This window comes from Rhipicephalus microplus, chromosome 9, assembly GCF_043290135.1.
Source record: "Rhipicephalus microplus isolate Deutch F79 chromosome 9, USDA_Rmic, whole genome shotgun sequence".
Taxonomy (NCBI): domain Eukaryota; kingdom Metazoa; phylum Arthropoda; class Arachnida; order Ixodida; family Ixodidae; genus Rhipicephalus; species Rhipicephalus microplus.
Genome location: NC_134708.1, coordinates 30,714,364 through 30,737,109, shown reverse-complemented (window position 1 = coordinate 30,737,109; position 22,746 = coordinate 30,714,364). Strand labels below are relative to the sequence as shown.

Genomic DNA, 22,746 nt, shown 5'->3' with positions numbered 1-22,746 from the left:
AAGAAAAATGGTAGGTGTAACCTTAAGAGACAAGATGAGAAGCAGAGTGGATTAGGAAACAAACGGGGGTTAAGGATATCATCGTTGAAATCAAGAAGAGAAAATGGACATGGGCCGGGCACGTAGCGCGTAGACAGGATAACCGCTGGTCATTAAGGGTAACTAACTGGATTCCCAGAGAGGGCAAGCGAGTTAGGGGGAGACAGAAGGTCAGGTGGGCAGATAAAATTAAGAAGTTTGTAGGTATAAATTGGCAGCAGCAAGCACAGGACCGGGTTAACTGGCGGAACATGGGAGAGGCCTTTGTCCTGCAGTGGACGTAACCAGGCTGATGATGATGATGATGGTGTGGGGTGGGGGGGCAACGCTTTGATCTGAGGCATTGACCAGGCCGGCAAATGGTCATTTTGTGCTGTGGTGAAAAAAAACTTCAGGGAAAGGGGCACGGGTTCGTTGAGCTACCTCCTGGCTATAGCAGTTTCCTTGGCTTGATTTCCTTGGTTGGTTTCACTTGGTTGTGTCTAACAAAGAAACAAACCACTAAAGCAATATCCCTTCTTTAGCACTTAGACTAGTGCCTCGGAGAGCACAGCGTGTTATAGCTTTCTGGTGTAAGTGCCAGAAATAGTAGCACACCTGACAAGCTTTTGCTACTATTGGAACGGTGTGCCCTCCACAAAAACTAGCCACAAATTCTTTTTTTGTTCTAATATTCGTTAGTCTGGAGTTTAATAGCCTTTTATAACACATTACGGCATATTTATACACTTTTTAGCACTCAAGAAATTTGTTAAAGAGTGCTACACAAATTAAAAAGATGCTTTAATTTGAAATGCAATCTTATCTAATTTCAATGGCTACAGTTTTCTCTAGTCCAGTCTAAGGGTTAGTGACCGAAGGTGATAAAATTTCTTTATAATTGAAGGTGACCATATTCCTTGGCTTGTTGAGGCAGTTGTGTCTGGTAGCAACACTTGCACACCGACATTCGTGTGCCCTGGTGTATTCCTTGGGTTAACTGTGTTTCGTCGCATTGTTGAAGAGGATCTCTGAGGCCATGTAGAAGGGAGTGTAGGGTTGAGATTAGCTCTGCCAGATGCCGCAGCGATCCCACATGCTCACAAAAAAAAAGTGTGTTCTATCAATGAACTCACTAAATTAATTGTAATTAATTATCCATACAGTTAATTAGTGCTTAAGTTAGCTTATGGTCCGATGCCATGCATATCAAACATAACTCTCATCTTGGACCGAAATCGTTAATTTAGTACCAGTTTCATTTTTTACAAGAATTTTTCGAATATTCGAAAAACTGCAAGTGTGACTGAAAGTAGTTGGAAGAGGAAAAAAAATGTTTCACTTCATGTTCAAGCCACTAAAATAAAAGGTCATTCGCAACCCAACAGAAATGCTATCACCCATTTCAATTATGTCCTTGATGGACAGGGCACTTGCAACAAGACAATAGAGCCACCTTTTGTAGTAGCTGCCTAACTTTGACACATTATCAATGTGTGGGCCATGTGTCACATGTCATAGTGACACACGGCCAACATGTCACAGTAATGCAATGATGCAACATGTCCAACACGCTGGTCATGTGTACAAGCTAAACACGAAGAAGTGAGAGTCGAATGTACCCTGGTAACCAGTTTGGGCCCAGGCGGACACTTCTCTGCCATAATAGCGCGTACCACAAGATTTATTGGGGCAGCTGCGTAACAGTTGAAGTAGATGTGGCTGACATTTAAAAGTAGCAAGTCATTCTTGGTCCACTTGGGCGAGGGACCGGTGCACGTCCATCAGACCCCGCGCCTTCTCCTGCTCCTCAAGCAGTCTGAGTCTCAGCTCTTCACCTTCCATCTTCGAGTGAAGTGCGATGACTCGCAGTGTGCCGGCGAGTTCAACCTCAGCTCTGCGCAGCTTCCTCTCCACATCAATATAGAAGAGCGGGCTCTGAGTTTAAAGTAGTCATGTGACCTCATTAAAATTCTCAAACTGAGCTGTTTGTTGTGAATTTATTCTACATCATGCAGGGCTCACAGAAACAGGAATGAAAGAATAAATGCGCATGCCAAGTGCCGACGTGCAAGTCACATTTTATTCGAAACAGAAGCTTGCAGCACGTGCATATGCATGCGTTAAAGCTGCTGACAAAAAGGCAGAAACCTATAATCCGTTTCATACATCAGGCAGGACACAATGGAAGCTATCCAGACTCCTTGCAGTACGTGTGTTCGGACCGGAAAATAGTTAAATGAGATCAACACACGCCATACACTTTTTTTAACAGAGGCTATCGGTAACTTGTGCGCCATCGTGCCAAACTCCACAACTAGGTATGCGCCTTGGAAATTATGCAGGCCCCACTATCGTGCACAGCACGAGCGAGCGCTAAATTAAAGCTCGGCTTGGTGAAGTGGAGCACGTGAAAGAGAGAGAAAGGGAGACATAGAAAGAAATAAAATAGAGAGTGAGAGATAGAAAGCCATAGAAAAAGAAAAATAGAGAAATAAAAAAGATAGAAAGACAAAGAAAGATAGAAAGAAACAGGCATGAAAGAGCGATAGAAAAAAAAAAACAGGAACTGAGAAATAAAGAGAAACAATGAAAGCGATAGAAAGAAGCAGAGAAAAAGAGAGAGAGAAGAAAAAAAAATAAGCGGAAACAAACAGGTACAAAAAAAAAAGAAAAGATACAAGAAACAGAACAAAAAAGAAGGAAGTTAAAAAATTAAAGAAAAAAAAGGCCACCAAGCTCTGTTACTTTCTTTAGGTCTGGCACCGCTAGTGCGTAGACCCCATAATATTTGTCGTTTTTAAACTGAATAATAAACTAAGGTACTTAATGACTTAGAAATAAACAAGCTCCATTATTTATATGGTTGTAAACAAGTTCTTCTGAATCACTTGATGTCTGCCTTATTTTCTATCGCAGCCTCTGCGATTAGTTCCACTAGCGCATAGCCGCAGCCAATCATAGGGGTCACGTTTACGACAAAATCCAAGTGTACATTTTGCCGACTGAAATTCTTCCGTAACTTCCACGGCGTTATGGGAGAATTCTTATTTCAAGGTGTTGCACCTGACAAGTGAAATAGCAAATGCGGTTAAATTAGTTGCACTGATGTGATCGTGTTACTGATTGACAGGCAACTTGCACACTACAGGCATGAAGGAAAATCCAAGATCCCTGATGCTTCTGGGTATGAAATTATTCATGCCAGAAGGAAAGGCCAAGGAGGGGGGGGGGGGGGTGCAATTACATGCACCATAAACGGCATGTGTGTAGAGCATATAGAGCATAATTACATTTTCGTTTTCAAAGAGTCCATCCGCAATTAGGTTTGACACTTCGTACGCCCTCCTCAGGACATCAGCAGGTATGTGTGACACTTCAGCCAGTTTCAGACCTGAAAAAGAAACACAGAAATAGCAAAGCAACAAATAAATAAAAAAGGCCAGCATAGTAAGTGTGCTTCATAAATCTGCATGTGTCTGTAGTAGAGAGGTTTGGTAGTTGGTCTTATTATTGTATATGCGAGTTCAAAATGCTGGACAGTGTAAACATGGGCACGAGGGCTGATGTTCAACTTAAGTGCAAATAATTTTTCTCAGGGTTCAACTAAAGCACAAATAATTTTTATTTCGATAATTGATATCATTACGCACCACACACACACAAAAAAAACAATGCCAGGCCTGTGCGGAACACAGCACGATCATAGCAAAACCTGGAGGAGCGGCCTTTCTAGAGTCAGTTTTTAACTATCCGGGGGTGAGTAGTACAAGTACAGTTGCAAGAGACTATTCCACGAACTATAATGATTTTGCAAAGAAGGAACGTTACCAATTACATCATTATTCATTAGTTCCGTGGAAAAGCCAGGTACCCATCATGCATCAGTTGGGCACTACGTGCACTTTGCTGATGAAGATGATGAATAATGGCTGAGCCCATTGTAATGAGTGGGAAACCTCAAACCGCTCACTTGTTACGCAATTCATGTTGTGTGACGCCTGGTTGTTACTTTACTCTTCTGCCATGCTATACTACATTCGTTAACACAATTCGTTGCCCAACACGGCAACTGCCATAGATGTGGGCAGTTACGCCACCTAGATTGACTGTTCTTGCTATCTTATGACTGTTCTCGCTGTAAAGTGTATAAACACTGAAGCAGTAATACTGATTTACAAGTATGTGAAGATGCAAATAAAAAAAGTAAGATATGCCATTTCCAATGTTAATGCCAACTGTCGAAAACTGAGTGCCATACTACCAACCCTGACTAAATAAATGTGTCATGGTTTCTGATTAAATGTTTTATTGTTTTGCTTTTTAGTCAAGCTATGCTCATGCTTTTATGAGAAGTCAGTAAAAAAAAGCAGCCTGTCACCGATCTCGAGAAAGCTGGGTGTATGCTACTTATAAAAATAGAGAGCATGGTGCTTATAACTGATTGATGCCAGTGGACCATAAACAGGAATTTTAAGAACTTGTTTTAGGGGCAAAGCTCCTTATAGCGGCACCCGTTCGTCCCTCACAGTCGTAGTAGTAGTGTGTAACCAGTCTCACATTTTGACCTCCAAGGTGGTGCCGGTGGGAGACTTCTTCTATGCATTGTTGAACAATAAAAAATTCGAAGCGTGCGCGTTAACTAAAAGCCGAATTCTTCTGTCTCTCATTCCCCATTAGCAGCCATTGGCATGTACATTGAGCACTATCTGACAAGAAAGGGTTGCTACGTTATACTCGCTGGGCGTAACCTATTTGGTTTTAGAAAGGTTTAGCGAGCGTTGGGCCGCAGTGCCATGAATACAGTGAACTAGTATATACCATGAACTCGAGGTGGTTAAAGGTGGGAAGTAGACACGAAGCGCAAGCCGTAAGAAAGTGTGAGTGTGCCTCCTCTCGTTCAGTCCTTGGAATGTCCGCTGGATGGCGGTGCTTCTATATGAGGAATATACGATGAAAAGATGCGAGATGGTGGTACTTGGAGTGTTAAATAGGTGGACGAACGGACACGCAGACAGATGCACAGACGCACGGATGGCTGCACAAACGGATGCAGGAGCAGATGCAATGGACAAACGCGGGTACAAACGCACAGATGGACGTGCAGACGCACAAACAGATGCACGGACGGGCGGATGGACGCACGGGCGGCCACACAGATGCACGCATGGACGGACGGAAGCAAGAACGAATGGACGGACGGATGCTTCGCCCACTCTCCATCATTCACTCCGTGAATATGCTGCCATTTTTTTACTTTTAAAGCACAACATTAGTTAGGACTAACAGATGAGAAAGCTAAAGAAAGTATAGTAGATGTTATTTTGTAGTGATGGTGATGTAAATGCTAAGAAAGTACGCCGAATGAAAAGACATCCTGCCACTGGCAGGGACCAATATGCCAACTTCGAATTCGGAGGTCGCAGTTTCGGTCCCCGCCTGAGGCAAGTTAACTTTTCATCCGTTTTCAGTGAATTCTCACTTGATTTCTCAGAGCTGTAATAGGCTACTGTAATCAGTTCCATTGTACTCATTTTAAAGAAGTGATTAATATTACGATTGGTAAAATATTTTTGCTGTAATTTGTACAAGAATGTTGCAACCGACTTGCAACTGAAGTGATTTGTATGTAACGACAGTGCAAGCAATGTCAAACCTACAGGTTCAACGTGAAAGAAGCATACGGTGATATTTGCAGCTAGGAGGATAAATGCAATTTATTTTCAGAAAGGACACTGCAGTTGGGGCCATACTCAAAGCCTGACTGCGCACTTACCGTAGTTAAGCTCGGAGCATGTCCCTCTGGCGAGCCTGTGCGTGTAGCGTAGTCTGGTGCTGCTACCATCAGGACTGTCGTTGGGCCTGTCGTCGCCTTCGTCCTCAGTCTCCACTTCCATGTGGTAGCTGCGGGATAAAAACTTTAAATCTGGCTGGGCACCTAGTCTACAGGTATATGCGTCTCGGGCCTACCGTTCCAAGTGTCTGAACGACAGAAGGAAAATCTCTTCGAGAGCCTGCTAAGGTTAAGGCTTGGGCGGGTTGGTACATAGGGCAAAGAAGAGAAAAACAGTGGCAAAATTTTCTGGCAAACACACAGTGCTTGTCGTCGTTCGTCTTCCTGTGTGTCTGTCAAAAAATTTTAGTGCCGTTTTTTTCCTTCTTCCAAAAGCTCGTTTCTTTCTTACACACAACCAAATTAATCTGATGGACAACTAGGCCAGGGAAAGTGTGGGGGACATTAATTTCTGTCTTTAACTGAGATGAGGTAACAATGACATAAATTGAGAAGAATCAAAGTTGACATAAAATAACCCTTTTTCTCTGTGGGATCCAAACCCACAACCTTTGGGTAACGCGTCTGATAGCTATGACACCAAGAGTGGTCCTCCTCCCCTTTCCATTGGACTAATGTATAGAAAAAAAAAATTGGCCCCGTATCTGCATGTTTCACTGCAAATGTCGTCGAAAGACGATATTCATGTATGTAGAGAGAGTGAACAAAACGTTTATTTGATGTTTTGCACGAGAAAATTGTATTCTGGAAGCGCTGCATTAGGGAGTCTCGATCCGTGCAGCGAAGGCTAACGAGTCCATCGAGGCACGTTATACACGAGCGCCATCTGGCAGTTATCTTCATGTGCCTGTTTCGGAGGCGATAAGGAGTACAACGCAAAGCGACGGGCAGGTGCCACCACCGTATCGTATAAGCAAAGCATTGGAAACACTTGCTTTTTTGAGCATCGCGTTGCACTGTCAGCGCAGATTGATAAACGCTACGGTCTTTAGAATTCCTTGTGTGTGTGCCTTCTCTACAAAACACATACAAAACATCGACGTGTTGTTATAGTGTCTCAGATATGTGCAATAATTGCATTTTAATTAACAATTGCACAAGTACAAACGCTGAAACTTGAGAAATATTGCTGGGCGCTACGGATGGGGTTGGCCGTTTGAGGTATCGTTTGGTCACTTTGGTGCCATAAAGGGAATTGTTACCGCAGACAAACAGACAAATGTACAGACAGACAGAAAGACAGACAGACTATAATTTTGGCATTGAAGGTCCCAAGAAAGACTATCGTCTTTAAAAACTCAGGCTTTGCAACGAATGCAAATATGAGAATGGAGCGATGACATGCTGCTCACAATGGCCAGCCTTCGGTCCTGGTCTTCTGGGAAAGAAGCTGCGGAACACCGCACATTGTGGTTCATTCCATTGTGCCACAAGATGTCATCACGGCACAGCTGCTCCACGATATAAATACTTTGTGTTTATAGCATCAATGTCTTTCCATTACTAACTTCCTTGATCAAGCACTACAGTTCATGCCGAGAAGTCGTAGTGTAGCTCGTGTGCACAGTATTACGAGAGCAGGTTAGCGGATAGGAGAGACTAAAAGAACGGCGGTACTCGCTTTATCACGTTGGGGTACATAGATTCCAGCTGCGTCATCAGGTCGAAGTGAGTGGCGACGATCACAAAAGCCTGCAGAAATGGGGAGAGGTATGGTACACTTTGCACCAGTGAGCGAAAGAGGGTGCGCTACATTTCATGTTATAGTAGCTAAGAGAAATTTTAAACGTTCACGGTAACACGTAGCGCAACTTTGCTCGCACAGCTTGATTATTCAGAGAGGTGAAACGCACCTATGTCTCCAATCGAAATGTGTAATAGACAGTTGGAAAAAGTTCGCTGGTTCACTTTTCGTCTAGCTACTATAGCGCGTATATCACAACTCACAAAACGAAGCTGCCGAAACCACATCGAACAAGTTTAGTAAGTCGTAGTAAAAATGGAATGTTGTTACAATTGTTTAGGAACCATCTCTCTGCACCTTTCACCCAAGAGGTAACAGGAACACTTATGTATTTCGTGGCGAAATTTCAGAGCAGACATTGAAAACTTTTGCAATGCCATTAGCTAAACTTCGTGTCTCGTGTCATTCACTGTAGAGCCGTTAGCACTGAAGTAAATTAGGAGGACTTTCTTATCATGTGCTGATAATTGATAAAGAAAGCTCAGTCGTGTTAATGAATATGAGCTATTGGTTGCACATACGGCAAACCATGAAGCTCTTCCAAGCTGTGCCTTCGACTTTCAGCTCTCATACAAACACACATGGTCACTTATCAAGTTTTGTGAGGTAACACACCTAGAGTGAAATTGATTGCAATCCGACTGTTTGCTGATGTGCACAATTAAATCAGTTTAAACTTACGTCCGAGTTGATAAGTTTCTCAGTGATTGCCACACACATTGCAGAACCTTCCTCTTCGCTTGTACCTAAGGACGAAACGACAAACAAGTGCAAAATTGTATTGTACTCGGCCTAACACAACTTAACCTAAATGTAGAAACGAGGTTTGCGAACTAAAAAAAAGGACATTGCATCATATATTTCGACATATTGTTCGCTAGATAAGGGAGAATTCCATGTAGGCTGATGGAATAAGTTGACATTTATTCCTCAATGTTTCTGCAGCTTATATAAATCTACTCACTCGATTGTGTGCAGTACTATAGATACACACTGGCACTAACATTCCAGATAAAAAAGTTCCACTTGCAGCTGTATTTAACCTCTCCAGGTGGAAAGATTTCAGTTTCAGTAGGCCAGCTACATAGAACCATAATTCAGCTCAAAGGCAATAAATATCCAGCTGCAATAGGGCCGAATTCTAGCCGGACACTGATAAAGTTCCAGCTAGATACTTATCTGTTTTCAAAATGATTATCAAACCATCTCTTCAGCTGCGAAGATCTACCGTTCAATGACTCAGCAGTAAATAGAACCTTTTCGTCTGGGATGTGTTCCTGCTCATGTTTACTGATACTTGCTAATGCTTAAACTCCCTCAAGTTCACGTCTGGCCTCATTAGATTGTGTTGTCACTTATTTAGCAGGCCAAGAAGTGAAGTACGTCTGGGTGGATACCAACAGATCTTTGGTATCCCAGTGGGCTGGTCAGAAAACTACAAGGTAACAACGTCACCTACATTATGTTCTCCGAGTTTTGTGTGGCCTAATACACATTCCCTAGACACAATTTGTTTCTTGTGCCACAAAACACTAATTTACCTGTAAATCAAAAATGTAGTTTCCTCCAGCACATTTAGATCTAGTAAAAGTGCTCGGCTTGTTTTTCTCTGTTTTTTTTTTACTACTTAAATCCCTGAATGTTCCAGATGAGGAGCTAATTGATATATGTTATGTATGAACATTGAAAACGTTTTGTGTGAAGAATACACTTCCAAGAACACATGTTCATGTAAATAGGAAGGGTGAACCAAGCTAGTTGGCATTGATTCATGTAATAGATTAGGTGCTAAAGCATGACAGTAATGAAGGAAGAGCGCATCATGTAGTTAAAAAAACCTAACCAGACAAACAATACAAAACAATAATAAAAAAAAATCAACCTTTACCTCAAGTGCATTCCCTCTAACGTATGGTATTTGTTGCTTTTCTTTCAAGAATGACATGTCGCTCTTCAGAAATAAACCTTCAGCTGTGTTGTTTTCCCCCTACATCTTTTTTTTCTCGTTTTTAGTGCGAAATTTCAGAGTGTTCATGACTGAGTCCACCATAAGAAAAAATAATAGAAACGTGCAGCGAAATCAAACGGTTACATCAACTTGCTGGGATTGCATGTGGCTGATGCCATAGTGCGATGCTGTAGCCATGGTGCATGGCTGTAATGCAGGACTGTAAACTGACCTCGCCCAAGTTCGTCAATGATGATGAGTGAGCTGTCAGTGAAATTCTGCAGGATGTAGTTGATCTCCCGCATCTGGAGAGTGAGTAAAACAACAGTGGAAGGTCGTCAGCAATGGCACAGTTTACACACAGAAAGTACTGTCACACTGTACTATCAGTGAAGAACAAAACTTTGTAACAACTCTGAGTAAAGGAAAGTTGAAGCTTGGACTTGTGCTTGAAAGATACACGACAATTGAAATCCAACAGTGGTGAGCGAAATCATTACACAAGCTCAAAGTGCATGTATCATAGTACATTTATGTACATATAGCAGTACGTATTAACTGCAAAAATATACACACAGGTGTGCATTGTACTAATTCCAGGGTAATGCTAGTGCTCAAGCTTATCGGAGAACCCATAGCAACACTCACATTGAAAGTGCAATTTTATATGGTCAGGGATGCGCCAGTGACATTCAGGAAATTTTAGATTGAGCAAAAGCCTCTTGCACGGAGCAACAGCTTCCTAACAGCAATAATCCGATTAAAGTCTGGTTGCTGGCCAAAAATCTTTTTTTCGGGACCTGTTGCAAACAACGCATGCTTACGACAAACACATGCTCTACACATTGCCCCGTCAATGATTTTGTGAAGATTTTTTTAGGGTCCCGGCAACACTAGAGCTGCGTGCTCAGTTTGCGATGGAGCATGCCCAGGAGGCCAAAAAAAAACGTCACAAGTGGTGCCAGCGCTACAATCAAACTTCATTGTGATAAACCCGAATCTCCCGTTGAAGCCACCATGACGTCGAAAGATGGTTTTCAGCATGATTTAGATTACGTGCATAGGTTAGAAAACTTGTTTGACTCTCACCAAGCAATGAGTTGGAGCGAGTTCAGCTGAGGATAGACTTGGTGGGAATGAATCTAAGTGAGCCGTAAAAAGAAGTATACAGATGGAGCTTGGTGTGAGCAAGTGGTGTGGCATACTAGGAGGTAAAACATCACGCAAGGAACATGAGTGCTAGAAGGAACGCTCACTACAGAAGAGCAAATGTCTTGCGCTCATCTGTTTCCTTTAGTCTTCATGTTTCTTTGTTTTTTTTTTGCACAACGTTTTACGTTAAAAAACTATACATTTTGTGAGTTGGTCTCACTGAGTTTGGTTTATATTGGCCGCCTGTAGTTTCATGTGGAGGTCGGCAAGTGGTTACAACTACTTCGATACACACTATGATTCAACCTATGCATGTTAATTGATATCAGGGGCGGTTGTTTCAATATCCAAGCATGCAACAAAATAATATAACAGCACGGATACCTCCATGAGGAAAGTGGAGCAGTTGGTCTCGATGTCGTCACGGTGTCCCGTGCGCGCGAAGATCTGGTCGGCGATGCGGAATGACGCGTACTTGGCTGGCACGAAGCAACCCAGCTGAGCCATCACCTGTAGCGCTGCCACCTGCTTCAAGTAGGTGGACTTGCCGCTCTGCAATAGTGGGTGGGAATGAGATTGTTTAACTTTTTTTTTAGTGTCACAAGCACCGAGTGACACTACTGTTTCTCTTCCATGCAAATCCAGTGGGGGAACTTGCGGTTTTAAGAATGCTTATAAAGAGTAGTATTTTAAAAAATTAAAACTGATGGTTGTGGTTTGGATATATGTGATACCAGAGCAAAAGCCTACTTAAGATAAAGGCCAATTGAGTACCATGATAAGTAATGAAAATTCATTGATTGAGTTCACAACTGGGATTTTTACGGTACCTGGTGGAGCAGGTCTCAACCACACATTTAATTCTACGCAGCCTCAGAGATCTGCTTCAGCAGCACGAAAAACACAGCTGACATAAGAAATTCACCAGGACACATAAACACCAACTTGCAAATGCCGCTAGCAGACACCTAAGTCAAACATTAGGGTTGTTGTAGAATTTTTTTTTGCGCATTTTTCGCTTTCAATAAGATGTATGCAAAAAATTAAAAAAATTATTCGTGTCCATAAGACAATCATAAATGATCCCTAAAATACCGACCATTCTACAATGAAAATCATGAAAGCTGGCACGAGTGGAATAGTGACAGGTGAATTAGAGATAAGTGGAATGAATGTCAATGGAAGTAAAATGTAGCCAATGATAAAGTAAGCTTTGGTGAATTCATGAGGTGAAGAAGTTTTTCAGACACAGGACAAGATTAGCTGATGCAAGCTATCTTGCCCTGTGATTCTGGAGTTTGTATGAAAGAGGATTACCACGACAAATGTTCAGCGAAAAACAGCATGAGAGATAAGAGCAGGGTCATAGAAGTAACAGAAACTGATACATGCGTAGGGGTGTAATAAATTAATGAATACGGTTCTCAGCAATGAGATTGGTCGTCGGTCAAGAATGAAGGCATCCTTGCAACGCCGATTACAATGGCTGTGGCATCGCACAAGAGAGTATGTCAGAAAGTTCACAGTGAGCAGTGCATGAAGATTGTACATACAATCAGGAACCCTTGCAAATGAGGTTGTGCATGAACGGTGAATGTTCCACTTATCGGTTTTTGCTACGATTGTGGACGAGAGTGAACGAATGGTTGTAAATATCAACGTGTGTTCGGAACTGTGTTTTCGGAACTCACCATGTTCGGACCAGTGATGATGTTGCAGTTGTGGTGCGAGCTTGCGAACTAGAAGAAATGCAAATTAAAGCGAGAGGTACTTTTTGCTAGGGGTGTGCAAATAGTGAGTTTTAGAAGCGAACTGATTATGAATCAAATACTCTTTGAATAGTTTGTAGTTTGGGACATTAAGTAAGGCAACCATTTTCAAAGCTGCCATAAAATTGTAATGTGACTATCTTCGAAACAGCCCCAAAATTACACGACATTTTATTTAAAACAAATACTCACTAGCTTTAAGAGAACCTAGCCATATACAAAAAAGCTGTATATGGTAAAAGTTTTGATGGATCGTGTAATAAGAAAACATTCTGAGAACTTTTAATAAGAAAAAAAAAACACTGTCGGGAAAAATAGGGCAGGCTTGTGTATGGCAGCATTTAAGCCTTAGAAATGCTTTGTAACTGCAGGCTTTCTCTCTTGGAATGCAATGCTGAGTGCCTTGGCATTATGCGACGCGAATTTTACACATTTTTGACAGTCCATCTTAATTCGTGACTGAAGGGGATACACGAGTGGCTAGAGTATTCAAGGTGTGCTTTGTCAATAGCTTTTTAGTAAAGTTCATATTTAAATATTAAATAATATTCATGTAGGTCAATCTAATGATGAATTTCGTGATAAGTATAGTACATTGACAATTCTGACACTATGGCAAAACTGAAAATTTAAGCCTAAAAGCCTCCATCCTATGATAGATATGAAACAACAACAACAACAATCAATAATAACAATAATAATCTTAATAATAATAACATTATCTCAGCATCAGAAGAAAGAAATACAACATTGGCGAGTCTACAGAACATCGTAATATAGCATCAGTAGCTATTATAGCATGTGTAGTGGAGCATATGCACCAACATATACATGCACCTTCGGAAGAGGACTAAAATCCCCGCGCTCTTATAGCACGAGAACCTGTGCCGCTTTTGCCAGCCTTGCCGTACGGCTCTTTTCCGTTGCGACCTCGTTGCGACTTCTCTGATTCAATAAACATCATTGCATTCGGTGGAGGTGCTGGGTATCAATTACAGTACCTCTTCCGAAGGCGCATACACATCGGTGCATAAGCTTCAGTACACTTGAATAGTCCCGTAAGCATTGAGTTTCCTTAAATTAACTTGAGGGGACACTGGCGCTACGATCGTTCAGCAACCATGGCAGTGATGGGTATGACGTGGATTTGCCTTGTCTTCGTGCTTGCGGGCGGCGAACACACTTTTGGCATTGTTTAATGCTGTGTTTTGGTTTTGTTTCGAAAAAAAAGAACATATCGTTTTTCACTTCGTGATCGGATTCAAAGTGGTAAGCCTAAAAGATTAAGGTGGTGAAGCGTAACCGCCGAACATTTGCCGATTGTTATTTTGCGACAAAGCAGCTTCGAGCCACACGAAGCCAGAACGAACGTAAAGTACGAAGACTAGGCCAATTCATGTCGTACCCATGATTCCCACGCTCATCGAAGCGCTATGCGTTGCAGCTCCTGTAGACACTAGCGCCAGAGTTCCCTCTAGTGTATATTCAGGAAACTCTATGCCCATAATACATGGGCTGCATGCATTTTGTTAATTTGACAAATAAAACAAGAAGTGTTGCCCTTCCCTGTTCCAATGTTTTGTTCATTCCAGTTTTTGTTTTCATTGGTGCTTGGTGCTTACTATTAGAAAAATACTCGAACGATACTTAGTATTTCTTATAAATATTCTACTCATGTGCCCCTGTAAACAGAATAATACTTAATTTGTTTTTCGAAATTTCGAAAAATTTGCTGGTAGAACTTGAAAACCATAAAAAACATTTTCAACCGCCCAGCAGGCGGATACTTGCATTGAGCTAGCCAATGTTTTTGGCCGAAACAAAGCTGAGACAAGCCTGAGGCTTGCTGTTTAGCAGGGAAATGACGAAACACTCTTACGGTGTCGTTCGGGATGAAAGTGCGCATGCCCACTTTTTCCAGGACGGGGTGACGGCCTTCGACGATGCACAGGGTGTCGGTGAACTCTGGACGAACTGTGTACGACAAACCAAATGTGCTCGTATACACTGCGTTGTTTCAATACTCATTCCTTTCAGCTGTTGCACTCACACTACTAAGGGTTAAAAAAATCTAGAGAAACCATGTGAAAAAAAAAAACAAAAAAAACTGGAAAGTGTGCCTGGAATGAATACTATGTAATAAACTCAATTAATAGTGGAACCCCATGTATGGCAGCCCAACATTAGGAAATCAACAGAGATGACGACTTAAGGAAAGGTAGCAAAGAACAATTTCAAGTAATTGTGAACAAAACTGACACTACGAGTAACACGAAAGGCAGCTCCTATGCCATAGATGACACGGCGGATGGCTTAATTATAAATGTAGCTGGTAAACTGACCTTGCCAAGCGGTGACCTTTGAAATAGCAAGAATCAATGGCCACGCAAAGAGTAGCATGATGCAAGAAGGAATGAAAAAAAAAAAAAACCTTCATTAAAGAAAGGATAAGAATCTTCTTTGTGGTGGGTGCTTACAGTGAGTGACAGCCGATTGTGTGATCGTAATGAGAAATTAATCTTGCACCCACTGAGGAGCATACGAAGTTCAACGGTAGTTGCAGAGGCCAGTCAATCTTAGCTAAACCATCAGTGCATTTGTTGCGTTCGGTGGCACTGACACATACCACCCTAGATTGACAATCTTGGTTAGGAAGAGTCTTTACCCAAGTTGGGCCATTGCCATCCAGAGTGGGCACCGCTCGGTTACATTTGATTGATTTTGTGGGGTTTAACGTCCCAAAACCACTATTTGATTATGAGAGACGCCGTAGTGGAGGGCTCCGGAAATTTTGACCACCTGGGGTTCTTTAACATGCACCCAAATCTGAGTACACGGGCCTACAACATTTCCGCCTCCATCGGAAATGCAGCCGCCACAGCCAGGATTTGATCCCGCGACCTGCGGGTCAGCAGCCGAGTACCTTAGCCACTAGACCACCGGGGCGGGACCCGCTCGGTTACATCATGAGTGAAAATTCATAATGTGTTCCGTGATCTCCTCAGTCTCCCAAGAGTCACATGTAGGTATGTCAGCTACTATTTCAATCAAAAACAGCTATGCTTTAGTGAGTACAACCCTCTATACAGAGGCGCCAGAAAGATTGGTAACATAAAGCCTTGTTGTGATAAATATAGCTCTACCACAACACAGATTTCTCTCAACACATATTTGTTCTGACAATCAAACGAAAAAAGAGCAAAGTTATCAGTATAATATGAAAAAAAAATCAAGTTGTATGAAGTAAGCATGCATCTTTTCAATTTTGGTCATTAGCATGTGTGGTACTGACAACATTTGTTTGTAATGCTATGTCTACGGGAAATACCCTAAAAACACATGATTAGTCTAAGACTTTTTTCTAGTTTTTATGATACAAAATTCCTGCCCCATAATATATGCGAATCCCAAGAATTTTTAGCTCAAATTCGTAGTTTTCATTTTGGCATTGTGTGGCCCTGTCATCATCATCAAGCTTTTGTCTTGAGTAGCCTTTTTCCTACTTGCAACAGTCACCATTGCAACCACTTCATACACTTCACAGCAGCAGCCGTCATTTTACGCTAGGTCAGGACTGCGAAAGCAGTATTCAGCTGCCTTCAAAAGAAAGGTGATCTAAGCTTCTGAAACTATCGGAATGCTCAAACAATCAGAAACTGTGCTGCGGGGTAGTCTGTGCTTGTTGTGTGCAGCAGCCTGAGAAGTTTACAGGGGTCAAAAAATGAAGCGCCTGCCAATGTTGCAACAGAATCGCCAGACTTCATTCATGAGCAAAGGAGCACTGCTCGGGCTCCCATTGATACTTGTAGTCAACACATGCTACACTGTGGCCTTCAAGGAGGAAACTGCTGCACAATGCCCATGCAGAATCCAGCTGCATCCACTTGATGTGTGCCAAAATAAATCGTTTAAGAACCACACCAAGCACTCATATACCGAGTGTATGAGGTTTGGAGAGCCGCAAGTGACCCCTGCTGGACGGCTGAAACGGGCTCTGCCAACGATTCTGTGCACATGGATTACCGAGGCTTAGACTTGCATTTCCAAGGTGCTTGTTTGTCATGCCTTCAAGAACTGCTCGATTTCGAATGCCCTTGATGGCACCGAAGATGAGGTGCTGTGGCAGGATGTCTCTGACAAAGGAATTTTCGAACAGTGTGCGTCAGACAACAAGTGTGTAAATAAATGTGTTCGGTTTCTGTTTTCCCAGGGCTATATTCAGGTAAAAACGTTTTTTTTCTTCCGTTCACTATCCCCAAAGTACACCAAGGACTATATGCATGTCCGAGCAATACACGGGTTTTCGCAGCAGTTGTCCGTTGACTGGATACCGCAAGCGGTCTCAAAAACTGCACAAAACGACAAACAGATAGTGCCTCTGCCTACCTTTGCCTCTTATGTGTTTTAATCAAAAGTAAGTAAGCTGTTGACCTGTGAGCCAATGAAATGTAACCTCATCTTGAAATTCATGACACAGAAGTGCTCACCATAATCGGAGAGGGTGCAAACCTCTGCCAGTGAAAGAAGGAAGTCGATGTTGGAGACCACTTCGGCGAGCTTGTAGAGGCAGCCGATGCTTGCGACAATGTCGTGGAGGACAGAGGTCAAGACGCTGCGAAGTCGACCAGCGCGGAAAGTCACGTTCGCGTGCATATGTACAAACGAGTACGGCGCTTGATCGAAAGTTGAGCAACGTATACAGCACGGTAAGAAGCGTGGACGACAAGCAGACAAGGACAAGCGCAGTCCTTGTCTGCTTGTCGTCCACGTTCTCCACTGCGCAGTACTCATCGATCGTGAATCACCAACTGGCCCAATCATCCACTTTGAAAGTTGAGGTTTAAGGCATTTAGCGGCTGTCGCTGCATTTTTGAATACAATGGTCACTGACAATGCAATGCTGACGCACTGTATTGTACAGTGAAAGTGAGAGCTTTGCAACATATTGTGACAGCATGTGACCTCACAGAAACTGCTCACCAAATTGTGCATCGCACAAGCTAACGCCTACATTGTTACTTAATAGCGCATTTCATTGAACACTGTGCACATACATACACCCAGCAGCAAAACTTTGAAAGACACAAGATTTGCAAGGAAGATAATGACACACTTAGCCTACAGCAGATCTTGTCGCCTATATTAAGTAATATTTGTCGTGCATTAATAGATAAGCAAAATTTACATATGCGATAGAGTCTATGACATATAAATTTTTGTTGCCAGGTGTACAAGCATACAAATGCGAGATAAAAGCTGCCATATATTTACAGCAGCTTATGCTTATTCCAATTATCCAATAAATTAATGAAAAAAGTTTATTTCCAACAAAAAAGTTGGGGAGTCACCCTTAGCAAGAAGCAGCCAAAGGTAGCTTGAAGGTGCATGAAGTCCTATACTCAAGGCAGCATACAAATACATTTACAGACAACGTAAACATACATAATGAACAAAGAGTTTTAGACTAGCGTAAAAAAAAATTGTTCACACAAAGGCACACAATAGAAAAATGAAAGAGGAACAAAGCTCAGCTACCAATGTCCCTGTAAAACTAGGTGAGCTGTATCTTACATGTTACAACATCACTGTGAACTTGCAGCAAACTTCACAGCTAGGCGCTGCTTTCAGGCACTTCGATCTCTATCAGCGTAAAGTAAACTGCATACCTCCAGCTTAGGCGAGCGATTTCGTGCATGGCTTCTCTGGCTCTATCTGCGAATATGGGAAAAAAAGAGCAAGAAAAAAGAAGCACACGTTTATTGAACAATAGGAATACTTTCTAGGAGCATGTGTGCGATCAAACAAAAGTACTTTCATTCTTACCGTTCATTTTAATCTGGGCCCCCCGGAAAATGCAGCAACAGCAATACATGAAAAGAAAAAAAAAAGAAAGAAAAAAAGTTGGCGGGCGCACAAGTTCACCTGTTCTGCCAACGTCTATCATAAGGCCAGCATAATGAAGGAAGGGGTATGGACTGAGGAGCCAGTTTTTTTTGTTTGACACAATTGTACCAATCCAACACATAATGACCCTAAATATAAGCATGGGGAATGCCATTTGTAGTTGTTTGATTGAAGTGTAGCAATTACGAGATAAAAAGAAAAGAAAGTAAATGAAATACTGGTGAAGTTAGCTTTCTGTCACATTCATAAAAATAAAAAATAAAAAACACCATCCAAATCATGTAAACATACATTTTATTCTTGAAACTCTATGTAACTGGAAGGAACTTTAAGCTAAGAATCTCCCCCACTACACGTGAGGAATGGAAAATGATGCGATTCCCAAATTTTCCGGCAAATCAGGCGTAAGCAGCAGTAGCAGCGGCTGCTATGACATGTAACATCTGAATATAAATGCTTTATGGGAAGGACTGGATAAATTTTTTTGGTGGTGCATTATCACAAGACGGTTTTGGCAGATTACTGTGCATTCCATACTTGTACTAGTCAGAAAAGTTTGACCAAGCACTGCACTCTATCGAGATTAAGCAGAAAAAGGGGGGGGGGGGCACGTATCTATGTGCTTCACTGCAAATGTCATCGAAAGATGATAGCCTTCTGCCATACCATGTGGGAATCGAGGCTAGCCCGCCGCCTTTGTGCGGGCTTCGCCGCCTCTTTCTCTGCTCTCATGTCCCGACATGACTCACCTCCTCCATGGTCTGCCGTGCTGGGAGAGCGAGGAGTGACGCTTAACCCCTCTCACCTGGTAGCACATGTCGATTGCGGCGCCGCACGCAGAGTTTCTCGAGAGGTCTCGCGGGCGCGCGTCAGAAGTGAGAGAGATCTTTCCGGGGATGACATGGGGGCAAGCACCTTGTTTTTTTCCGTCCGTCGGCTCCCTTTGGGGCTCGTTCGGACTTCGCCAAGAGCGCCTTACACCCGCGGCGAACGCTTACCTAATGTCGCCCCCCTTTAGAAAGCTAGGCCAAGGAGCGAAGCGGTGTCCCAGTGCGTGGCCAGGCTGCGCCTACCCGTACCTCTCCGAAGCCAACGCGAGCGCCTTTGCCCTCGCTCGAGCAACCGGGCCTTTGTTCCGCTGTCTCTGTGAATCACCTTTACTACAGGGACGTGCTCGCGGCACCCCTGTGTAGTAGGTACTTCTCGCCCGTGGCGTGGATCTTTGCAACGGACTCTGTACTGCGTTTTTGGTGTTGCCGCAGACAATGAAGTGTTGCGACCTTGAGTGTTCTCCCCATGGTAACGGTTAATGCGTGTCCTGCGGCTCGCTAAGACCGGACCCATGCTAGTGGCCGTACTCCTTCGGGATACATGTCACTACAACGTGCTACACGAGTCCTGGTCTCATTCACGTGAGATATGGCACTGCGTGAGATATGAATGCTAGCTAGCAGTGGCATTAGGAAACACGAGCTTGTGCAGAACTCAGGACCACTGCTAGGTGGCAGCACCGTATCATCTGCAGAGGGCATTTTCGTGCATAGCATTGCATTTTCAGCGCAACCTAAGAAACACTAGGGTCTTTAGAATTACGTATCTACGATTTTCTATCAAAGGAACACTCCACCTAATACTCACGTATTGATGTTGCACCTCAGATATGCATAATATTTGCCTTTTGATCAACAATGTTCCCAAGTACGAATGCAGCCACCAGTTCAACATGGCTAGTCGTTCAGCTAGTGTTAAACTGTGGTCGGGTGGCTAAATCGTGTGACAGACAGACCAAAATTTCTGCATTAAAAATGCAGCCCTCCCACGCCTATATGGTTACTCTAAGTAACACATTTCCCACAAGCATCGATGTGCAATGAACATATGCTTGCAACACACAAAATATATACTAAAAAAGATATTCTTGTGTCAAATGCAACACTTGGGTGTCACTTAGTAACATCTGGGATTTTATGTGCCAAAAACATAGTATGACTACGAGGGACAACTTGGCAGAGGGCCCCAAAAATTTCAACCAGCGCGCTGACCTCGCACAGTATAAGTGAGACTCTAGAATTTCACCCCATTGAAATGTGATTGTTGCAGCTGGTATCAAACCCATGACTTTGGGGTCAGTAGCAGAGCACTGTAACCACTGTACCACTGTTAATAAGTAGGGTTTTACATCCCAAAACCACGATATGGTTATGAGAGATGCCCTAGCGAAGTACTCCGGAAATTTTGACCACCCGGTGTTCTTCAATTGTACCGCTGTTGTACCACCACTAATACTGTTGTACACCTACTGTTATATAGAAAGTATTGGTGGCGCATGCACGAGTCAACCTTCGATTAACTTGCACGAAGAAGAAATCGAAGTTATCTATCACGTAGACCTCCATGTGTGCCAGATTGACAGGTTCGCCTATTACACGGACATATGCATACAAGTTTTTGTGCTTTTTTCTTTTTTTTTTCTGCCGCTGTGCACCTCTTTAGTTGTTAGTCGGTGTTTGCGGTGTCTTCACTTCTTCCTCGTGCCTGTGTTTGCACGCCACCTGCCTTGTAGAATATACCACTAAGGCAGACCTCAGATATTGTATGGCCCCCGTCAAGGAGTGAAGTCACGATACCCTATACACTTCATATTAAACGACCACTGCACCAAGTGTGTTTTCAAATACCCACCAGGCTGTCGGTGGTGAACGAGATGGTTGTCTTGGTGACAGAAACCTTGATGAACTTGTCGGGAAGGTCGGGAATGCAGCCCGTGTAGTTCATTTGGATGTAGAAGCCCCGAAGCTGGGAGAAGGCCACCTTGAGCGGCAGTGCACACTCCAGCGCCAAGTCCTTCTCGACCATCTCTGCGTTGAAGAGGCCACAAATATGAGGGGGTGCTGAAAAGTCCCTGGCATTCCAGAAGTAGCGTACAGTCACAGGTTTGCAATTAAACAATTATTCAACATAATCCGTCCTCAAGTAGATGCGCTGTTGTTTCATTTTTTTAAGAGCATTAAATAACAGCATGCGATAGGTCGTCAAACCTGCTTTCAGTGGTATGTTGGATATCATACATGTCATGATGCCCCTTCAAGTTTTTCTTCGTGTTAGAAAACAGGTGGTAGCTCGAAAGGGCCAGGTGACCGGATGAAGTGAGCAAAAGCGATGGCGGGCTAATTGGAGACCCAGGGTCTTCCCTTTGGCAGCCACAACTTCGAACGTGTGTGAATGCTCATTGTTCACTGTTACAATATTTCGTTACCTACTTTGCTTAAAGCTTGCGCATCTGCAGGATATTGGTGCGAATAGAACTGACATTTCCAGCAGGTTCCTAAAAACTGGGCTGTCTATCTGGCAAATATTTGCATAGCATTAGGAATCAGCTTGTGGACAGCATAACTTGTTGTTGGGTCACTCGAAATTGTTGGGCAACCACTGTGCGGTTCATATTCGATGGTAAAATATCATGTATTGAAAGGAGAGGGCCAGGACACTTTACTCCTAGTGCATCTGACATATCAGTTTGAATGTCTTTTATAGACTCTACCCTGAAGCAAAAACTTCATGATGCTTGACAGTTTTCCCTAAAAGAAACCTGCTTATACCTCTGCCGTCTAACATTCCATCTGAAATTGACACTAGTTATGAGATTTGGATATGTCTCTTACTTGCACAAATAATTAAAGGGGTACTGACACAAAATTTCACGGGTGAGATAGCCTGTGGGATCAATTCTTGAGAACATGCATATATCATCTGCAAAATATAAACAACGAATAAGGCTTGGAAGATATTCTATATGAATTTTGAAGTTTGTATGCGCAATCCAGTGGTACACACTACACCTCGCAGCATTGGCACAACTTAGAGTGACTTGACGGTTACCTTCTTACTTCCCTGAAGCCACCATGCTGCCACCGGTACAAAAAGCTATGACGACATCATGGTCACCATTTCTCTTTTGCTGTGCTTGCACCAGCAGATTGCTTTTCACCAGCAGACTACTTTACATCAGCAGACTACTTTGCGGAGGCTGCTCGGGAGTCCGTGGTGTACCCGTCGAATGTTTTGTTTTTGGCGACACTGCTTTCCTGTTTCCTGTTCAAGAAGACTTGTGGACCATGCGGAAGTGCTTCAAACTTGTGTGTGCTGACGTAGCTGAGAGTTGCACCCGCTAGGTGGTGAAGATTGCACCCGGTGGCTTGTCGTTTTTTGAGCTCTTTCAAACTGAAACTGACCGGTAATGCCGATCCAGTAATTAATAATCTGTCGCAGAATGCAGCAAACGATGTGCCGCGTTATGATCGACTGACAGGCCGCCAGAAACACATTGCAGCAAAAACGTGTAACATTATTTTGTTATCCATTCAACTATGTCAGACTGTCCCTCTTTATTGCCCAAGACATTTTTTGCATAAACATT

The 22,746-nt window shown here is 42.9% G+C and overlaps 2 protein-coding genes across 7 annotated transcripts in view; both read right to left on the bottom strand.

Moving 5' to 3' along the window:
• Positions 1 to 1,684: 1,684 nt before the first annotated feature.
• On the bottom strand, positions 1,685 to 14,062 carry LOC142771648 (mutS protein homolog 4-like). The gene is made up of 9 exons (XM_075873411.1): positions 13,143 to 14,062; positions 12,348 to 12,395; positions 11,041 to 11,208; positions 9,737 to 9,809; positions 8,238 to 8,302; positions 7,434 to 7,504; positions 5,795 to 5,922; positions 3,312 to 3,412; positions 1,685 to 1,956 (listed from the first exon to the last, which is right to left on the bottom strand). Exons 2-9 carry the CDS (start codon positions 12,348 to 12,350, stop codon positions 1,762 to 1,764), a joined length of 804 nt encoding a protein of 267 aa, XP_075729526.1. The 5' UTR covers positions 12,351 to 12,395; positions 13,143 to 14,062; the 3' UTR covers positions 1,685 to 1,761.
• A 323-nt stretch (positions 14,063 to 14,385) lies between these two features.
• The window catches only part of LOC119164963 (mutS protein homolog 4), a 31,508-nt gene continuing 23,147 nt past the window's right edge, over positions 14,386 to 22,746 (bottom strand). For 2 of the 6 annotated variants that reach the window (XM_075873408.1, XM_075873410.1), the window contains exons 10-12: positions 21,012 to 21,187; positions 18,092 to 18,137; positions 16,913 to 17,037 (exon numbers count right to left, since the gene is read on the bottom strand). In XM_075873408.1, coding sequence (XP_075729523.1) covers positions 18,099 to 18,137; positions 21,012 to 21,187 — 215 coding nt within the window. In that variant the 3' untranslated portion in view covers positions 16,913 to 17,037; positions 18,092 to 18,098. Of the gene's footprint in view, positions 14,400 to 16,912; positions 17,038 to 17,996; positions 18,138 to 18,200; positions 18,262 to 21,011; positions 21,188 to 22,746 lie in introns of those variants that run through there. The other 4 variants (XR_012886047.1, XM_075873409.1, XR_012886046.1 and 1 more) reach the window with 3 other exon arrangements.